The 19,089-nt window shown below is 38.1% G+C and overlaps 1 protein-coding gene across 2 annotated transcripts in view; it reads right to left on the bottom strand.

Annotated features, from left to right (window-relative positions):
- DPYD (dihydropyrimidine dehydrogenase) overlaps window positions 1–19,089 on the bottom strand; it is a 595,247-nt gene that overhangs the window by 502,896 nt on the left and 73,262 nt on the right. For both annotated transcript variants that reach the window (XM_034779205.1, XM_034779204.1), the window contains one exon: window positions 6,604–6,686. In XM_034779205.1, coding sequence (XP_034635096.1) covers window positions 6,604–6,686 — 83 coding nt within the window. The remainder of the gene's footprint in view (window positions 1–6,603; window positions 6,687–19,089) is intronic.

Here is a 19,089-nt window from a genome sequence, read left to right as displayed (position 1 = left end):
TCAGGTCTTCTGATCTTGTGAGAGCACTTGACCAAGAGGGTCCTGGAAATGGGGGGTGATTCTTGTGAGAGGAACAGGTGATTGGACCCAAGATGGTGGAAGAGGAGGTGGCAAAGGTGGAGGAGTATCTAATGCTTCTCTGCCAGGAATAAATAAAGCTGCAAAAGGAACTAGCTGATACAGAGAAGAGATGTACTCTGTTGGCTGCAGAATGTAACCAAAAGAATGCCAGTGACTCCTTCATCAGTTGACTTCTCACCATTGTAGCTGAACTCTATGAGCAGAAGCAATATATAGTGATCTGAAGATAAAGGTTGGGGACAAACGTATCAGTGCTCACAGCCCACAGTGAGACTTCGAGTCTAGCCAACCTAGTGTCATCTGAAGAGTTGGATCTGTCAGACGCTGACCCCAAGGTGACCATAGCACTGTTGTACTGGATCTACATAGATGAGCTAGAGCTGAGAGAAGATGACGTATTCTTGACAAAACTGATGAAATTAGCTAATCTATTTCAACTACAGCTCCTTAGGGAAAGGTGTGAAAAAGGAGTCACATCAGCAGTAAACATCAGGAACTGCATTTGTTTCTATCAGATTGCAGAGGTGCTGAATACTAGTATTTTAATGCAATACTGTGCTGAAATAATTGCTAGTAACTGGGATGACTTGTGGAAAGAAGACTTCAGCTGTATGAGTGCTCAGCAGTTGTACAAAATGTTCAAATCCAAGACTGAATATCCTTTGCATAAAGCTATTAAAGTGAAGAGGAAGAGACAGTTTTTCTGTATCTTCCTGAAGTAAATTCACAGCTGTCTGGGAAGCTCAATGAACTGGATCACACTGGAGACCTTCCTTTAGATCTATCCCTCTCTCTCAAAGATTGGAAAGCATTGCAACCACACTGGTCAATTACAAAGCTGATGCGGCTATGGTGAACAAGAAAGGTTGGAGTCTGTTACACAAAGCCATCCAAAGAGGAGATAAGTTTGCTGCCAATTTTCTCATTAAAAATAGTGCCTATGTGAATGTTGCTACACTGGGAAAACAGGAAATTGCTCTGCACCTTGTGGCATCATGCAGTTCCAAGAAGCACTTGCCATCTGTGATGTCAGAGATGACACAGATTACAGAGTCCCTCTTACAGGCTGGAGCCAATCCAAACATGTAAGATTGCAAAGGAAGGACCCCATTACATGCAGCAACTGTTGTTAGGAATGATCCTCTATTCAGTCAGCTTCTCCAGTGCAAACAATTAGACTTAGAACTGAAGAAGGCTTGCAAGTCAGTATGTCACAATGTCTGTCCTGTCCCAGTGTAGGGACCAGAGAGATCAAATCAAAAGTGAAGAGTGACAGAAACAATTGAACAAGCAAACAATGTAAAAGAAGAGGAAGAATATGTGAAGAAAAATGCAACACGGGTGTTTTATCGCAAGATAAGAGAACTAAGTGGGGCATACGAGTTGAAAATGTTGGCAGTGAAAAACAGGGGCAAATAATTGAGGATGAACAACCAAAGAATAAGTGATCAAAAAACATTTTGAAGAGCTGTACAATGTGCAGAACACACTAAACAAACAGTTCTGGAAAAGCTTCCCAGTACAAATGTGGGAGAACAGATATTAGAATTCTAAGTAGTAAAGATCTCAACAAAAAGTTTTAAAAAGAAAAAGGGAAGTGACAACATAACTGCAGAGCTGCCAGAAACACACAGATCCACAAGCTATTTAACAAGATTTACAAACAAGAGCAAGTGCTGAGCAAATGAGGGAAAGCAATAATAGTACCGATCTACAAAAAAGGAGATAAGAAAAACTACAGATGAATCAGCTTATTGAGCATGTCAGAAAAAGCATTCACTAAGATGTTCCAGAGGAGAATGATGAGGTACATGGAAGTGGTGCTTGCAGAGGAACAGGCTTGAATCAGGATGAAATACAATACATCAATTATTTGTGATAAGACAGATATTGGAGAAGTACATGGAACACAACTAAACCTGTTACTACTTCACAGATTTCAAACAGGCTTTTAATAGCATTTGACAGAAAAGGGTTTTGGCAAGCCTCGAAAAAGTATGGCAACCTGGAGAAATTGACCAAGCTGTTAGAAAACATCTATAGCAAGTTGATGAGGGTGGTGAGAGTATTCAAGAAGCTAAAAGAATGGTTCATAATGACCATTGAAGACAAGGATGCATGTTATTGCCAGATTTGTTCAACTTGGTATTGGAAGCCATAATGGCTGTAGCACTGATAGATGAAACAGGAAGAGTCATGTTATGTGGGCGGAGAGTGGATAAACTTAGATTCACAGATGATACTGAGCTCACAGCATTGACCAAGGAGGATTTACAGAGAATAACTGACAAAGTAGATCAGGAAAGTGGAAAATTTGGAATGAAGATCACTACAGAGAAGACAATAATTATTGCAACTGCAAGATAAGAGGAAGACGTAAAGATCCAACTTGGAGACAAAGAACTAGAACAAGTGGAAACATTTGCGTACATTGGAAGACTGTATACAGAAGAATGGGAATTGTGAAGATGACATAAAAGAACTACCGGACTTGCTGGTATTGCATTTGGAAAACTATGCAAGATCTGGAAGGCTCAAGACATTTCAATAAAAATGAAAATCAGCATATCTGAGACAATTGTCATACTGCTGCTCAGACAGGTTGGAATGTTGGACTATGAAGAAAGCTGATGAACGAACTATATTGACTGCAAAATGAAGTGGCTGAGGGAAATACTGAGTTTCAAGAAAGAAAAACATAAAAAAGGAAATGAGAAGATAGCTGTTACAGACAATCCAAAACAGATGATTGTGATAGCTTGGATTTGTGTCAAGAATGGACCTGGAAAAGATACCATACCTGACAATACATATCAAAGTGCAAGGACGTAGAAGACAGGAAGACCAATGATGCATTGGATTGACATGGTAGAGAATGACATAGAATAAAAAGGTTTAAGGATTAACTAAGCCACAAAGCTGGTACAAGACAGAAAGACGGGAAACACTTCATTCAGTCCCATCGTCTCTTCTGAGCTGACGGACAGGAATCAAAGAGAAGAAGACAGAAGACCCTTTTTATACAGAAGTACAGTGATATTCATATTCTAGGAGCATGTTTAAACCTATGTTAAATTGAGTGTTTTTTTCCCCCACGAAAGAAAGATAAAATGGGAGGTCTTGTTCCAAACTAGGTCACTGGAGAGAAACGTTCATTTGTAGCTCTTATCTGGTAGAGCAGCAGTGACATTCTGGCAAATCAGAATAAATTTGAGCAGCCTTCCCACTAAACTTAGGGCTCATCTGAGATCTACCTAACTATCTGACTAGGTTTATCAATTGGTTGGTTTTACCATGGCTACACAATTTGAGTCTCTCTGTGTAACCCCTCTCTACACACTTTTCCCAAACATGCAATCACACATGTATTTGAGGATCTGAGTTGTATCATCCACTCAGCGGCCACTCAGAAATATACAATAGCTTTGCCAGAATATATCTTTGTTCTCTCAGGGCCTGATTTTAAGTCCTTAGATGTCAATAGGAGTCTTTCCACTGATCTGACCTTCAAAGATGTATTAGCATAGAATCATAGGACTGGAAGGGACCTCGAGAGGTTATCTAGTCCAGTCCCCTGCACTCATGGCAGAAATGGTCTAGATAATACTTAGCCCTGATAGGTGTTTGTCTAACCTGCTCTTAAAAATCTCCAATGACGGAGATTCCCAACCTCCCTAGGCAATTTATTCCAGTGGTTAACCACCCTGACAGTTAGGAATGTCCAACCTAAACCATCCTTGCTGCAACTTAAGCCATTTGCTTCTTGTCCTATCCTCAGGGGTTAAGAAGAACAATTTTCCTCCCTCTTTCTTGTAACGACCTTTTATGTACTTGGAAGCATAATTATACATAACTAATTTGCTCATGGAGTTTGATCCTGTACCACTGAAGTCAATAGAAGCTTTGCCATTGGCTTCACTTGGTGTGTGATCAGGCAAGATACTCAATTACCCCAAAACAGGGGTGGTTCTCAAAACCATGAGAAGTTTTAGCCCTATGGAGCAAGTTATTTGGATACTCCCATCAAAAACAAAATGCGACTGTGCCACATTTCCAGGCACAAGATTTTTTCCTTCAAAGTACTTGCTGGAATAAATGGTGTGCAAGAGGATTGTCAATACAGAACTCTCTACTTGTCATTTTACACACTTCTCAGGTTTATCGGAGATCCAAAAAAGAAAATTAAGCATTCAGGGACATGTGTGGCTTTGTGGCACTTCTGAAAACTGTGATGCCCTAGAACAATGAATGTTCATCCATATATATAGTTTATTCACTTGTGCAAACAGATATGAGGACTTACCTCTGTGTTATATGAAGTTATTAAAGTATAATCAAGTGAAACTTGCTAATACAAGTTAGAACTGTTTTATTTAATTCATTAACACAAGAAAATTCAACTGAATGAAAGCTGCTTATCAGATGAAAAAGAGGATTGCAATATTATATGATGTGTATCACACCTCTCAGTGGAACAAAAGGCATTTGTCCACTAAGAGATGAGATAGCTGAAAAGGAAGTTTGTGACAAGTCTTAAACCACTTTGGTGCTTCTAAGCGAACCTAGCATATAGAACAACATACACCTCCAAAACAGCCCCTTGTATCAGGAATACAGCCTTTGAAATTCTGTCATTCCATTGGCCATAGAATTTTGACCACCAGAGAAAGCATGTAGCAAAATCTAACAGTAAACTTTGGTGAGCCACATGGCACAAAATGCTGCCACTGTAACTGTGAAATGTTGTAACACAGACTGTTAGAAACACACCATCTTCTTAAAATCTAGTCTGTTTAAAAGAAAGTGTTTAAAAGTAGTTTCACATGCCACATCTGCCCCCAAATCACTTTTCTATGTTTACTATTGTTTTCTCTCTCCTGTTGCAGTGTGGAAGGCTAGGTCTACACTACCCGTCTGAATCGGCGGATAGAAATCGACCTCTCGGGGATCGATTTATCGCGTCCCATCGGGACGCGACAATCGATCCCCGAATCAACACTCTTACTCCACCAGCGGAGGTGGGAGTAAGCGCCGTCGACAGGAAGCCGCAGAAGTCGATTTTGCCGCCGTCCTCACAGCGGGGTAAGTCGGCTGCGATACGTCGAATTCAGCTACGCTATTCACGTAGCTGAATTTGCATATCTTAAATCGACTCCCCCCTGTAGTGTAGATGTACCCGAAGACTCACACAAACAGAGGAAACAGACTGGATATACAGAAGCAAGACCAAACATTACTACACACAGACTGCTCTCAAATGCATGAAGTAAAGAAAATGAAAAACCAAAAATAATTTATCTAATCTTTCAACTTCAATTGTTATGTGAACAATAGTAAGTGAAAATATTCAGATAGAAGTGGATTTGTTGTTCAAGTAATAAGAGCTTTCAAAACAGCCAAGATTGCATTTCATGTGTGAACACTCTTGTGAACAGTTATTTACACTGTTGTTCATGGGAAGCAAGAGCACGGTGAACAAGCCTGTAGATAAAAAACTTGCTCATCTGAATATCTGTAAATTTAAAGGGATTATGAATACTAACCAAATGAATTGGTCGCATATGTTTGCAAGCAGACTCAGACTTGTTGTTGTTGTCCAATCTTAAAATTACACTGTTTGATACCAAAGAGAAGTTAAATAAAGTGGGGTCTGCCCTGCTACACATTTTTGCCACTGTTAAGATTTTCCTTTTACTACCCCTGCTTTCAGGGTCACTTACTGGCACATAACTTCCATTATCATTTACATCACCTCTGAAATTGGCCAAATTAGTTTTCAAAGAATAAAAGATACTTTAGAAACCATGGACCCAAATCTGCCACCTTTAGTCACACTGAGCAGTACCTTGCTTTGGGCCAAGTGCAAATGGCTTTAATTGGACTACTCCTGGAGCAAGGCACTACCCAACCGTGAGTAAGGATGGCAGAATTAGATCCATTCATTGAGCAATTCTAATTTATTTTTAAAAGTTTTAAGCATAATGCTAGATACTGAATGTATAAAACAAAGGGAGCTACAATATAAAGTATTGTGTTAAAAATATTATTCTTAATTTGCAAGATGGAAACCATTGATTTTTGTTATAAAATACAGTAATGTAATCCTGTTAAAGTCTAATAGAAAAAGAAAGTACATGGGCCACTATATATAGAAAGTTAAATACAAATTAGGAGCAAATACTGGCTCAGTCAAAGCACCACAAATTTCTTTAACACTTACACAATTTAGATGAACAATATTTTCATTCATTCACACAGTTCAGTATAAATATAAAACAAGGTACCCCTTAAGCATTTTAAGTAACAAATTAAACATTTACGTTTTTTACTGTGCAGTGAGGCTTAACATTTATGCAGCTTCAAAACCAAAGTACAGCCTCAAGGGACGCCTCTCCACTGACAAATTAATACCTTAGAGAATAGAGCTGAATGGTGGCAATGAACTCATTTGTTCCCCCAATAATGAAGAATGACTCTTTCTTTACCACATCTGTGACTGTTGCTATGGTGACCCAGACTTACCTCATTGCTTCTCGAAGTGCCCCACGTTCACTAAGAGTCGTATGCTTGATGTCATCAAAATTATTTTCTAGCGTCTCACAGTTCTGCAATAAATGGAAAAATCCACATTAGATTCTTAAGCAGCATTCTAGCATCATAAATTATATTCACTGTAGAGCAAACATAACTGATTTATATTGTTTATATATTCACGCAAATTATGCATTCTGTTTTAATTGCATAGAAGTCATTAAAAGCGACACTGTGAATTCAGTAACAAAGTAAGAACAAAAGCTTATGATATGGTTGTCATGGAAATCCTTTTATCAGTGTTCTATAGAGTGGTATATAGAATTTTCTTCTATATCAATTTTTTTGGAGGAATAACAGATGTGTTCTTTTGCAGTAAAAAATGATACAAAACTACTGTTATAACTAACAGGCAAACTTACAAATGTGGCAAAGTAGAATTACAATATGCTGAATTTAGACATCATAATCTATACATTAAATTCTGTACAAATGAAACATTCCATATTACATGAAAAGACTAATCAACCTAAATACTATGAGTTTCAAAATGTTGTAGCAAACTTTAAGATAATCTGTTTATAAAGATATCACAACAGCTGATTATGTTTTTTTTTTCCAAACTGAAGAAGCGAAGGCTCTAGTATTTCCAAATGAAAAGACTGTAGTATTTCCATTTCATTAAAATGAAATTAGCATTTTTGTGAAAATAATTTTTTTTTAAAATTATACCAAAATAGGCTTCTCCTTATGTAATCTGTTAATTCTTAGCAAACATATAGCAAGCTCCACTATTCAGAGTGTTGCCCCTTTTTTCCTCTACAAATTCCTATTGAAACAACAGGCCTGATTCTCTATTGCTATGTACCTTCTGAAGTCATTTTTAACTTTGCAAAGTGAGTACCTTTTGGGAGGCATAATATTGAGTTTTAGAGAAATACAACACAAATATTATTACTATTATTCAATTACTATTTTCATTCCACACTTATAATTGCTAAAGTAACAATGTTTACCAGAATCAAAATTCAGCTTACACAAAACAATTCACATTTTGAATTTAATTATTTACATTTTATTCTTATTTTACATGTAGTTTATCATTATTTATAATATATAGATGAATTTTACAGTGCACATCTTAAAAGATAAAAAAGGACAAATGGAACATATGAACGTAATATACCCTTCTCTTCTGTCAACACATTTTACATTTTCATAATTATATCCAATCTATGGCTATCACAATTATTATATATATCTTGCATGAAAGAAAAAAATACTATTCAGGCTTCTGTATGTAACTTTATTAAAAGGTCTTATCAGCTTGTCCAGCTAATATCAAAATTAGTCTTTTACTTTGAACTAATGCTACAGAAATTAATACATACTATTAAACAGCTTACTGTACATGCAATAAAAAATTCAAATCAGTAAAAATAATTCGAAATAAACTTACATGAGTAAGGAACTTTCTCCATGTCATCTCTTTTTTTAAATGCCATTTAAAAACCACTACATGCTACCATACTACCAAGACGGTCATTGGATTAAGTTTTTTCCTCACATGCAGTACAATCAGTACTCCTTTGTATGGTAAAATCCTTCTCACCACACTCAGTTGGTCAACGAGAGTACTCAAGTCAGTACTCTCAGTTTAAGTCAGTAAGGCAAGCAGAATTTAGCCCTACAAGAAATATTTATTTAGATTTGTGTGCATTGTTCTTTGGGCTGTAAACTCATATACGGACAGGTCAATTCTATAAAATACATCTGAGAAATTCAATTTGGCAATGCCAGTATTTCATAGAAATGTAAGGCTGAAGGAACCTCAAGAGGTCTTCTAGTCTATCCCCCAGGGCTGTGGCAAGATTAAGAATCCCAGACTATCCCTGTCAGATGTTCATGCAACCTGTACTTAAAAACCTACAACGATGGTGATTCCATATAAGCGCTCCTGATCCACCATAACCCCCAAACAAAGCTGTGTGAATAACTGATTTATTTATTTATTTTTTGGTTTGCTGGCAATTCTGAACCACACACACACACACACACACACACACACACACAAATACACTTTTCAGAAAACCAAGTAGTAAACGCAATTTATTTTGGGTCAAATAAAACATTTATTTTGACCTGAACCAAAATGTTTTGTTCTGATTTTGACATTTATATTTATTTTTAAAAAACCTAAAGGAAATTTCAACACAAAAAGCTATTTCAAATCAAAGAATCTAAATGCTATTTCAAAAATGACAAAACACAATCTTTTCATTTTTTAATTTTTTTTTAAACTTTTGTTTGTTTGTTTTTAATTAAACATTTTTGCTATATGTACACAAATTCATGACATTTTTCATGTGACCCAAATCTGCATTATTTGCCAACCAAAGTTTTGGGCAACACATTTTCTCCAGGTCTACTCAACACTAAATGCTTCTTCACAACCAAATGAAATCAGATTTTCTACTCCTCCAAAAAAACTGGGGTAAGAGACGGGATTTGGTGCATGCCAAACTCAACAGCCAAAGCTCTGTTGCTCAAAAGTGAAGGAGGAAGATAAGTTCAAGAGCACAGGGCCCTTCATTGAGAACACCGTACTTCCAGCCATAGTTGGACACCATCTAGGAACCATGAGCTGGAATACTGTGGGTATAAAATATGAGGAGAGAGACACAGGAAAATCATACAGGATTTTACAGAGCAAAATCAGCCCCCTTTCAATTGCACCTGTAAACAAACTGGAATACATTACCAGCAGTGCTCCATAGATTCCAAGTGGAAAGCACTGCTAAGTACCACCAGAGTCTGCTCTAGCCAACTTTTCCTCATGGTCTATGTAGAGCACATTACGTTTATTTAGTTGGAGAGTAACAAAGGTGGTAAATCCACATTCAAAGAAAAGTCTGCAATCTTCTAGCCCAGGAACGGGCTAAGGAATAATCCCCCTTGCCATGCAAGAGTAGCCAAGGAATCAACAAGGCACCCAATTTACAAACCTAGACCAATAAATGCAATCTCCTTTTTTTGAGACAGAAGATCTTACTCCTGTCATTTCCATCAATTGCTTTCAACCAACATTACCTTTGCCTTTCCCAGTTTGAACTGCAGCCAACTAGCTCTCATCCAAGGCCCAATCTTGGCTAGACACTGGAAGAGCCATCAACTTCACCATGCAAAGCAGATGAACTAGAGACACATGTGTGAACTAGGACAAGCATCCCATACCACTTAATTATTCCCACCCCCCGTGGTTTTTCACACATGTGAGTGGACACAGCAGTACACCTCAGGAGTGAGCCCTAGGGTCAGCAGAGCAATCATCCAATCCTCTGAGAGAAAACAGAATGGACCCACTCCATCCACACCTATCAAGGTATTCAGGTGCACCTTTATGGTGTATACAAGAATCAGCATGGACACTTGATTTCTTTAACCATTTCTGAAAAGATATCACTGTCCCACAAGACAAGTACAGTCTTTTATTGTGATCATACATAAAGCCTTTCAGCACCCCTTGCAAACACATAAAAGCATAAGACCTTGTTGATCAGTCAAGCTCAGATATGACTTTCACCACCAGTTCTCACAGCTATTTAAAAATACCTTTTCAGGGGAGAATGGCAATTGTGTATGGTTTGCAACTATCATTCCTAATTAGTGGGATTCAATAATCAAAGTAACTTTGTTCAAGGCCTTGAATTTTCTGGATATCCGTGAAGTACTCGGAAAAGGAAAAGAACACTCAACCCAAGGAATCTTATCCACTTGTATGTGGGGATCAGAAACAGAATCCTAGGTCTGCAATAGCTGGGGTGAAACTGCTGCAAGGCCACTACTGCAGTATATGGGCAGAAGTAGCAGCAGCAGGCTGTTGCTTCCCCACAAAAATGGAAAATGAACACCTGCCCAATGGTCACTCGTTACCAATGATTCCAAAGATATAAGTAAATAAAAATTAAAGTCAGCTTTTGGCTGAGACCAAGCGTAAAAAATTTCAGCCAACAAAAAAGAGTTTTTCAAAAAGTTATGAACATATGAAAACAGGAAGTTCTAATGCAAGTCTAATCATGCTCTTCACTACAGCACTGGCAAATGCCACAACTTTGACAAACCATGATCAGGATGAATTGTACATTCAGAAGTCTAAAAGGGAAAAAAAGGATAAAACTCACTGTACTGTATATATCAATAAAGGCTAGATTAATATCATAAATATATTGCATAGGACAGTTGTATTTTTTTGGTCCATGACACTGCAAAGACTTAACTATAATGAGCAATTAAACTCCCAGGTGTTCAGGTTTCAGCAGCAATTATAGTAGAAAATGTAACCACAAGCAATGAAAAAAAATTGTCTTTGGTGGCTTTCTGCCAAGTTTTTCCCCATGGGTCTAGATAAGGTCTAAAAGTTTCATGTGCGATGGAATAATTATATAGTATTTTATATCTTAGTTCTGTTAACATTCATATAGTGCTATATGATACCAAATCAAACAACACCCCAAAGAGGTTTATGATAGAAAGCAAATACAAGGAGACATGATTAAAGTCAAAACTAAATGAAACAAGGTCATTAGACGTCGTGCTATTATTCATAAAACCAAAAGGAAATGAAAGCCTAAAGTCTATTTAAAAAAAATTCTAACATAAATCACTTCAAATAAAAGGTCAGGTTTCAGGTTCTGAAATGAACTGGAAGCGAGAGGGATTGGAAAGAAGTTCAGATACATAAATAAGTGGTTTATTTAATAGATATTAGACCTGAACTAAAACGTACTACTGTATCAAAATGGAAAAAAATTCTCGGAGACTCAAGGCTCCATTTCCACAGGGAATAAATTGAACCCATTAAATTTCATCCTGTCTCTCTACAAAATAATAATAATTACCACATTTAAATAAACCCATTATCACATATGAAAAAATACAAAAGTTCACCATTCTATACTAGTTCTTTATGACTATACAGGTTACTACAGAAAGACTAAATATAAGAACATTGAATACAAAGAGAATATTACAATAATACCACTGAAAAAAATGTAACAGTCCTTCTCACCCTCCCCCAGTCCTCACCCAAGAGCTGCCAATGACTGCAGGAGGTGGGTAATTGTCCTGGTCACAACCCAGAAAATCCCCATCCTTCAGATTCACTGAACATTGGCATAATCTGATGGCTTCCCCAGCCCACTAATGGAGCTTGAATCTCTGCCACAGGGAACACAGGAAGGAAGGCACGTTATGGGAGCAAAGCAAAGAAAATTGATGGGGCACCTGTACAGTGAGGGATGAAGAGGAAGGGTGGATCTCGGGAAAGAAGGGAGATGAATTAAAAAACCCTAACACTAACATGACCTGCACCTAACATAACCAGGAACATTTTGCTATCATTTGTCTATTTCAATTTGTCTGCCTTATCTATATAGATTGTAAGATCTTTTGGGCAGTGACTGTGTCTCCCTGAACTATGTTTGCACCACACCTAGCACATTTTTAACTAATAAATAACAATAGCAACTTGAGATCTGAACACAAACTTCACAATGTGGGACTCTGCCTCTAACAGGCTGAGCAAGGCCAAGGACTCCAAAACACCTTCAAACATGGAGGAAATTCAGAATTTCCCAAATCAGGCCCTTGACTGTTAATAAGGGTTGAACTAACGAGAAGGCTTACACCAGGTGTAAGAATTACACTGGCTACAATTTTTGAGAAGTCGTCTGCTTCAGAGATACAATGTGCTATTTATTATGTATTTTGATGTGCTGAATTCAAATATGACAACTAAAACAACTGATTGGCTACTGTTTCTAAGATATTTAAATTTTTACATTTTATATCTATGTATATTGTGTAGATAGTAGAGTTTTAATCATAAATTGTAAACCTAGGTCTTTTCATGTGTTTATGGTTGCTTTACATGATAATATTTCACCTGTCCTGTTTATGTAACACTTTAAAAATCAGCAAAAGGGTTATATAAATAAAATTTATTATGAAACAAAAGGCAAAAAACTATTATGTACATAGTTTAGTCCTATTCAGTGTCTACTCAGCGCTTCTTGGCTTGGCTCTTGTATGCCTTGAGGAGGTTTTCCACCAACAACCTGTAGTTGTCTGCCTTGATGTTTCCGAGAAAATTTATTGCCACTAACTGGAAGGCTTTCCATGCCTTCTTTTCCTTGCCACGCAGTGTATGATCAAATGCATCATCTCGAAGAAGTTCACGAATCTGAGGATCAACAAAGACACCTTCCTTTATCTTAGCTTGACTTAATCTTGGAAATTTTCCACGGAGGTACTTGAAAGCTGCTTGTGTTTTGTCAATGGCCTTGACAAAGTTCTTCATCAGACCCAGCTTGATGTGAAAGGGTGGTAACAAAATCTTCCTTGATTCAACAAGTGGTGGATGCTGAACACTTTTCCTCCCAGGCTCCAATGACTGTCAGAGTGGCCAATCTTTCTTGATGTAGTGGGAATCTCTTGCACGACTATCCCATTCGCAGAGAAAACAGCAGTACTTTGTGTATCCAGTCTGCAGACCAAGCAAGAGAGCAACAACCTTCAAATCGCCACAAAGCTGCCACTGATGCTGGTCATAGTTTATGCACCTCAAAAGTTGTTTCATGTTGTCATAGGTTTCCTTCATATGGACTGCATGACCAACTGGAATTGATGGCAAAAGATGCCATTATGCAGTAAAACATGACTCATCTTCAATGAATCAATGAACAGTCTCCACTCATCTGGCTCGTGAACGATGTTGAGGGCTGCCATCACACCGTCGATGTTGTTGCAGGCTACAAGATCACCTTCCATGAAGAAGAATGGGATAAGATCCTTTTGACGGTCACGGAACATGGAAACCCTAACATCACCTGCCAGGCGATTCCACTGCTGTAGTCTGGAGCCCAACAGCTCTGCCTTACTCTTGGGTAGTTCCAAATCCCTGACAAGATCATTCAGTTCACCTTGTGTTATGAGGTGTGGTTCAGAGGAGGAGGATGGGAGAAAATGTGGATCCTGTGACATTGATGGTTGGACCAGAAGTTTCATCCTCTTCCTCGTCTGACTCAAGTGAGAATGATTCTGGTGCATCAGGAACCGGCAGTCCTTCTCCGTGGGGTACTGGGCGTATAGCTGATGGAATGTTTGGATAATGCACAGTCCATTTTTTCTTCTTTGACACACCTTTCCCAACTGGAGGCACCATGCAGAAGTAACAATTGCTGGTATGATTTGCTGACTCTCTCCAAATAATTGGCACTGCAAAAGGCATAGATTTCCTTTTCCTGTTCAACCACTGGCGAAGATTTGTTTCACAAGTGTTGCAGCATATGTGTGGGGCCCACCTCTTGTCCTGATCTCCAATTTTGCAGCTAAAATAAAGGTGATAGGCTTTCTTAACCATAGTGGTTATATTGCGCTTTTGTGATGCAAAAGTCACTTCACCACAAACAGAACAGAAGTTATCTGCACTGTTCACACAAGTACAAGGCATCTCTGCTCACTTTGGCGAAACAGAAATGTGTCCCTTTGCAAAAATCAAACACTGACAAATAAGAGAGCATGACACTGTATGATTTCTAGAGCTGATATAGCGCAATTTATTCAGCAGAGTGATGTAAGCTTCGTTATGATTGCATCATCCATGACTTCTAGGAATAACATGATGCAAGTCGTATCATGTATGACGCAATACCAGCTTCAGATTGCATCATTCATTGTTTTGCCTAAAAAGCAAGTACTGTCCAAACCCAGTCATAGATTTATTCATAGATCCAGGCAAAGATGTATTTTAGTCATTTCTGGTTTCAATTGAGATCCCTTCCCTTTATAACTCACTTATCGTCTGCCATTCCCAAGTCAAGGGTCGTACATACTGACCCAATAGCATATCTTGAAAACTAGAGCCAATCAACAATTTTAAGCATCATTTTCGTTCTCAGTGACCCAGAATTAGTAAAGTTTGACTACATTTATTTCAGAAGCATTTTGGCTGTAGAGCAGTGTTACCTGTGTGTTAGGGTTGTGACAGAAGTGAAGTCTTACTTTCAAAAACATCCTTCTAACCCTTCAACAGCCTCATGCTTTTGTAAAGTGGTCTGTACTTCCTGGCTGTGCCCTGCCTTTTCTTCAGTTACTGTTACAAAAGTGATTCTTTATTCAAGCTCCTAGCTCAAAGCCAGATCCTGAAGTACCTTCTGGCTCTGAAACTCACAGAGTATCTAAAACACACTCGTGCTGCCTAGTGTCATCACACAGAGTCTCCCTAAGTCACAGCAGGCACTGTTACTACACTACATCATGGAGGGCTTAGGAGTCTGAGTTTTGACAAGATCATTATCCCATAACCCAAGCTAAACCATCCTGAGAGCTACTACTGATCAAGGAACTGATCCCACTCCCACTGAAATCAATTGCAAATCTCTCATTGACTCAGATGAGGGCAGGATCATGCTCTAAGCCATTTTCTGGTAGTTTAACTGTATCTTGAAATACTTTACATAAGAATTTCAAAGATATCAGTATTACAGATAAGGTCTTACACACATTTCTAGGTAGTTGGGGAAAAAAATCTTTTGATCTGACAATAGCTGTAAGACCTATTCTAAAGCTGCCTGTATCACTGAAGTTGAGTAGATATCTTATCCTACTTGACATGCTGCAAATCAAAAGGTTTTTTTTTAAAATACCCTCTACCTTTTTGTGGAGAGGGTCTTTAGGTGGAAATACTATTGTCCAGTGGGACTACTGAATTCTTGAAGTTAAGAGGTACAACATTATTTTAAGAAATATTAACCACTTTGCTTAGGAAGATCAAGCTTCCTCCAAATATTTATGGAGACAAATTCTACAATGTTTACTGAGGAAAACCTCCCATAATATCGATATGAATGTTACTTTAGTAAAGACTGCAAGAAATGTACAATGATTCCTGTCTCTAAAAAATTAGCAGCTCTAACCTTTTGGGGCTTGAATTTTCTGTTGCTGCTGATGCTAGAGCATGATGCTTTAAAGGGTGAACTTTCATGCCCCAACTCCTACCTTAAAAAAAGAAGTACATAAACATGGTTTCAGTTAAAAATATAATATTCTTCAGATATTTGACATATGAGGATATCTAATTTTTTTTCATTAATGGCCAGATCTCAAGACCACGGAAGTGAATGGGAATCTTTCCATTCATTTCAACTGGCATTACATCTGATAAATGACATCGGTGTAAAGCCTCAAACAAGACCTATACATAAACTATTGCTTATTTTAAAATCCAAAAGCCTGCTTCAGTTGCAAATGGTGAATAATTTTCAGTATTCTGAGTTTAGAAGTACTGAGTATATGGGGTTATTTGTTTTCAAAAGTTGCCTTGCTTCCTAGGGAAGCGATATGAGATTTGTTCCAAGTGTAGGTATTGCTTTAGCAGTTACATCCTCATTGCATAAGTGGGGTTAATTGCTGTGCTCTGGAGGTTTATTTCTTTGCAACGATAATAAAAATGTTCCAAGTGTTCGTGCTGTTTTATTAATTTTTTTCTTTGCCCACTTTACTCCAACAGGTACATCTCAAAGAACATTTCTGTGGGGAAAAAAATCTATCACTAAACAACAAGTTTGGATCCAATAGTGATTGTTTTCATTTTAGCATTTTTTTTCTTCCACCAATTCACAGGATGATAATCAAACATTTCCTTTTCTTAAATCAGAAGAAACCTCAGCAGCAAAGTCTAACTGTGCCTGTCTGTTCCACAACAGAGGAAGAGCATAAACAATTTTGCCACTTGAGAACCCCCTTTAAAGTAAAGAACTCTGGATGCTACGTTACAAATCAGCACTTGCATCTCTCTTCTGCTCTGTTTGTTATCATAGGGAACACCGAGTTTTCTATTCCTGTGTCATATCAGACAGAACCAATAACAGAAAAGGGACCAAGAGACTGAACTGCAATTTAGATTTCAACCACTGGATCTCAACATCCTACCCTTACTTTCAAAAATTAGGAGCCTTAGTTTGAGGTTCACCTGCTTATGTCAGTTTTGAATAGGGGACGGCTTCAGGATCCCAGAAACACTGATTTAGACTTCTACATAAAAACTATTAAGCACTTTCAGAAACTTTCTGGCCAAAATTTTTAGACGGAAATCACTCAAGGCCAGATTTTCAAAATGACTCAGATCCCATGTAGGCAACAAAATAAGTGACCAGATTTTCAGACAAACTGAGTAGGTTAGGCACTGAGTAGGTTCGATGCCCATTGATGTTCTAATGACAGCTGCTGGGTGCTGATCACTTTTAAAAACCTGGCCCTTATTTAAGTGGCTAAATGGAACCTGAGCTCTTTGGGAAATCAGCCCTACTTGTGGGTGTTGAGCACTTGGAAATTTGGCCTTGAACTTGTTTCAAAATCTGTCTTTACATTGCCAAACCCCTTGTTTCAAGAAGTTACTGACTGAGTCACCTAATTACTATTAGTATAATACCTATAATACCCACACTTGATAGGCTTAGCAAGGCACTCTGAAATTTAGTCACTTTAGAAGTGTTTTCATTTTTTGCCTTGTAATATATTTGGCTCTCAAACCTCAAAATTGCAGTACAAACATTAACTAATTAATCCTCACATCACCCTTGAAGTAGATAAGTATCATCCCAATTATATAGTGAGGGAAACTAAAGCAGAGAGAGAGAGAGAGACTACATGACTTGCCCAAGGCTACCCAGCATGACAGTGGGAGAGCCAAGGTTAGAAGTTTTCCAATTCCCAGTCCTATGCTTAGCTCAGAATGATCACTGCCAAAAGAAGCTGACAGTTGAAATTGCACACCGTTAAAGCAGAATAGATATGATTACAATTCCACTGAGGAAACTAAACTGGTGCCAAAATTCCTCTCTCCTGGAGGGCCGATCTGCCCAGAGATGCCAGAGAATACTCAGTATTTAGGATTACTACTTCCAAAATGTTAGTATTGGTAGAAAGCAACAGAGATTCCTGTGGCACCTTTAAGACTAACAGATGTATTGGAGCATAAGCTTTCGGGGGTGAATGCCCACTTCGTCGGATGCATGTCCGACAAAGTGGGCATTCACCCACGAAAGCTTATGCTCCAATACATCTGTTAGTCTTAAAGGTGCCACACGACTCTCTGTTGCTTTTTACAGATCCAGACTAACACGGCTACCCCTCTGATACTTGACAGCATTGGTAGAGCAACTTTACATTTTCTGAGCCACATGCCCACTTCTGTAGCAATGTGTGTGGAAAAACAGGAGTGGCATGAAAAGATCTGCTGCACAAAATGAGAGAACCTTGCTCAACAACATGGTTCTGAGTCTGCATGCCTGGCCTAACATTACAAAGTGAATCAGGTGTGTCAATAAAGTGATAAACAGCATTGGAAAACCAACATGCATCCCTCTACCCCCATCACACCCTTGGTGCTATTCTGCAGTTTCCTCCAGAACTTTCACAATCTTGAGCTCCATCCATACTGGTATTTAGGCTACCCATCATAAGTAACTTGCTAACATTGTTTTCTGCATAAGTTACTGAAGTTTACTGGGGGAGGGGGGCATTTGACCCCTCCCACTTGATCACAGGCCACATCCCCTTTTCCTCTATGTAAGGAAACAGCGCAGATAATATGGCACATGGGGCACCTTCTTGTAATTCAATGTGGTGTCTCACCATACTTCTTAGCTACCTTTATCTAGGACAGTGATTTTTTAGAGCTCTTTCCAACAAAAGCTGCTATTTTCATTTCCCCTCTACCACTTGCAGATCATAGGAATATATGGATGTCTGTGTTTAGGTTCTAGTCTTGTTTAAATACAAATTATTGATATTAGTCATAGAGAATAGGGTTGCTCACTGTACATAATAGACATGATCCGAAGCCCACAGAAGTCAAGGGGACTTTTTCTATTAACTTCAATGGAATTTGGATCAGGCCCTATTAGAGTTTCTTTTCAAACACACTCTAGTATAACAAGCAAGAACATAAAGACATGTGGTATGTTTGCTCTGAATTTTCTAAAGTGACCCTCAGCTGAGTATTCAGTAGTGCACACTGAATGCATATGCACCTAGATTTTTGGATGCTGAATTTGAAACAGCTTATGCCTGATTTTCAAGACCTGCAGCTTCCACTGTAGATTTATTAACATCTTTGCAAATCAGGCAAAAGATGTCTCAACTTGGGCTACAAAACAAACAAACAAACAAAAAAGGATGAAAAAAACCAACCCATGTGGACATGAAAATGTGGGACATACTGTATTATCAGCCGCCTTAAAAACATTTATTACACTCAGACAGTGGGCTTCTAAGGATGATTTTATAATGAATATGGAGTGTATATTTCCCTATTGATCTGCTTACTGATATATAAAATGTTAGCACTGATAATCACTTGTTATTCTGGAAAATCTCTGAATTATTTAATCAGTAGAAAACTTTAGAAATAACTGC

The sequence above is a fragment of the Trachemys scripta genome, chromosome 8 (genome assembly GCF_013100865.1).
Source record: "Trachemys scripta elegans isolate TJP31775 chromosome 8, CAS_Tse_1.0, whole genome shotgun sequence".
Taxonomy (NCBI): domain Eukaryota; kingdom Metazoa; phylum Chordata; order Testudines; family Emydidae; genus Trachemys; species Trachemys scripta.
This window is presented reverse-complemented; position numbering and strand designations above follow the sequence as displayed.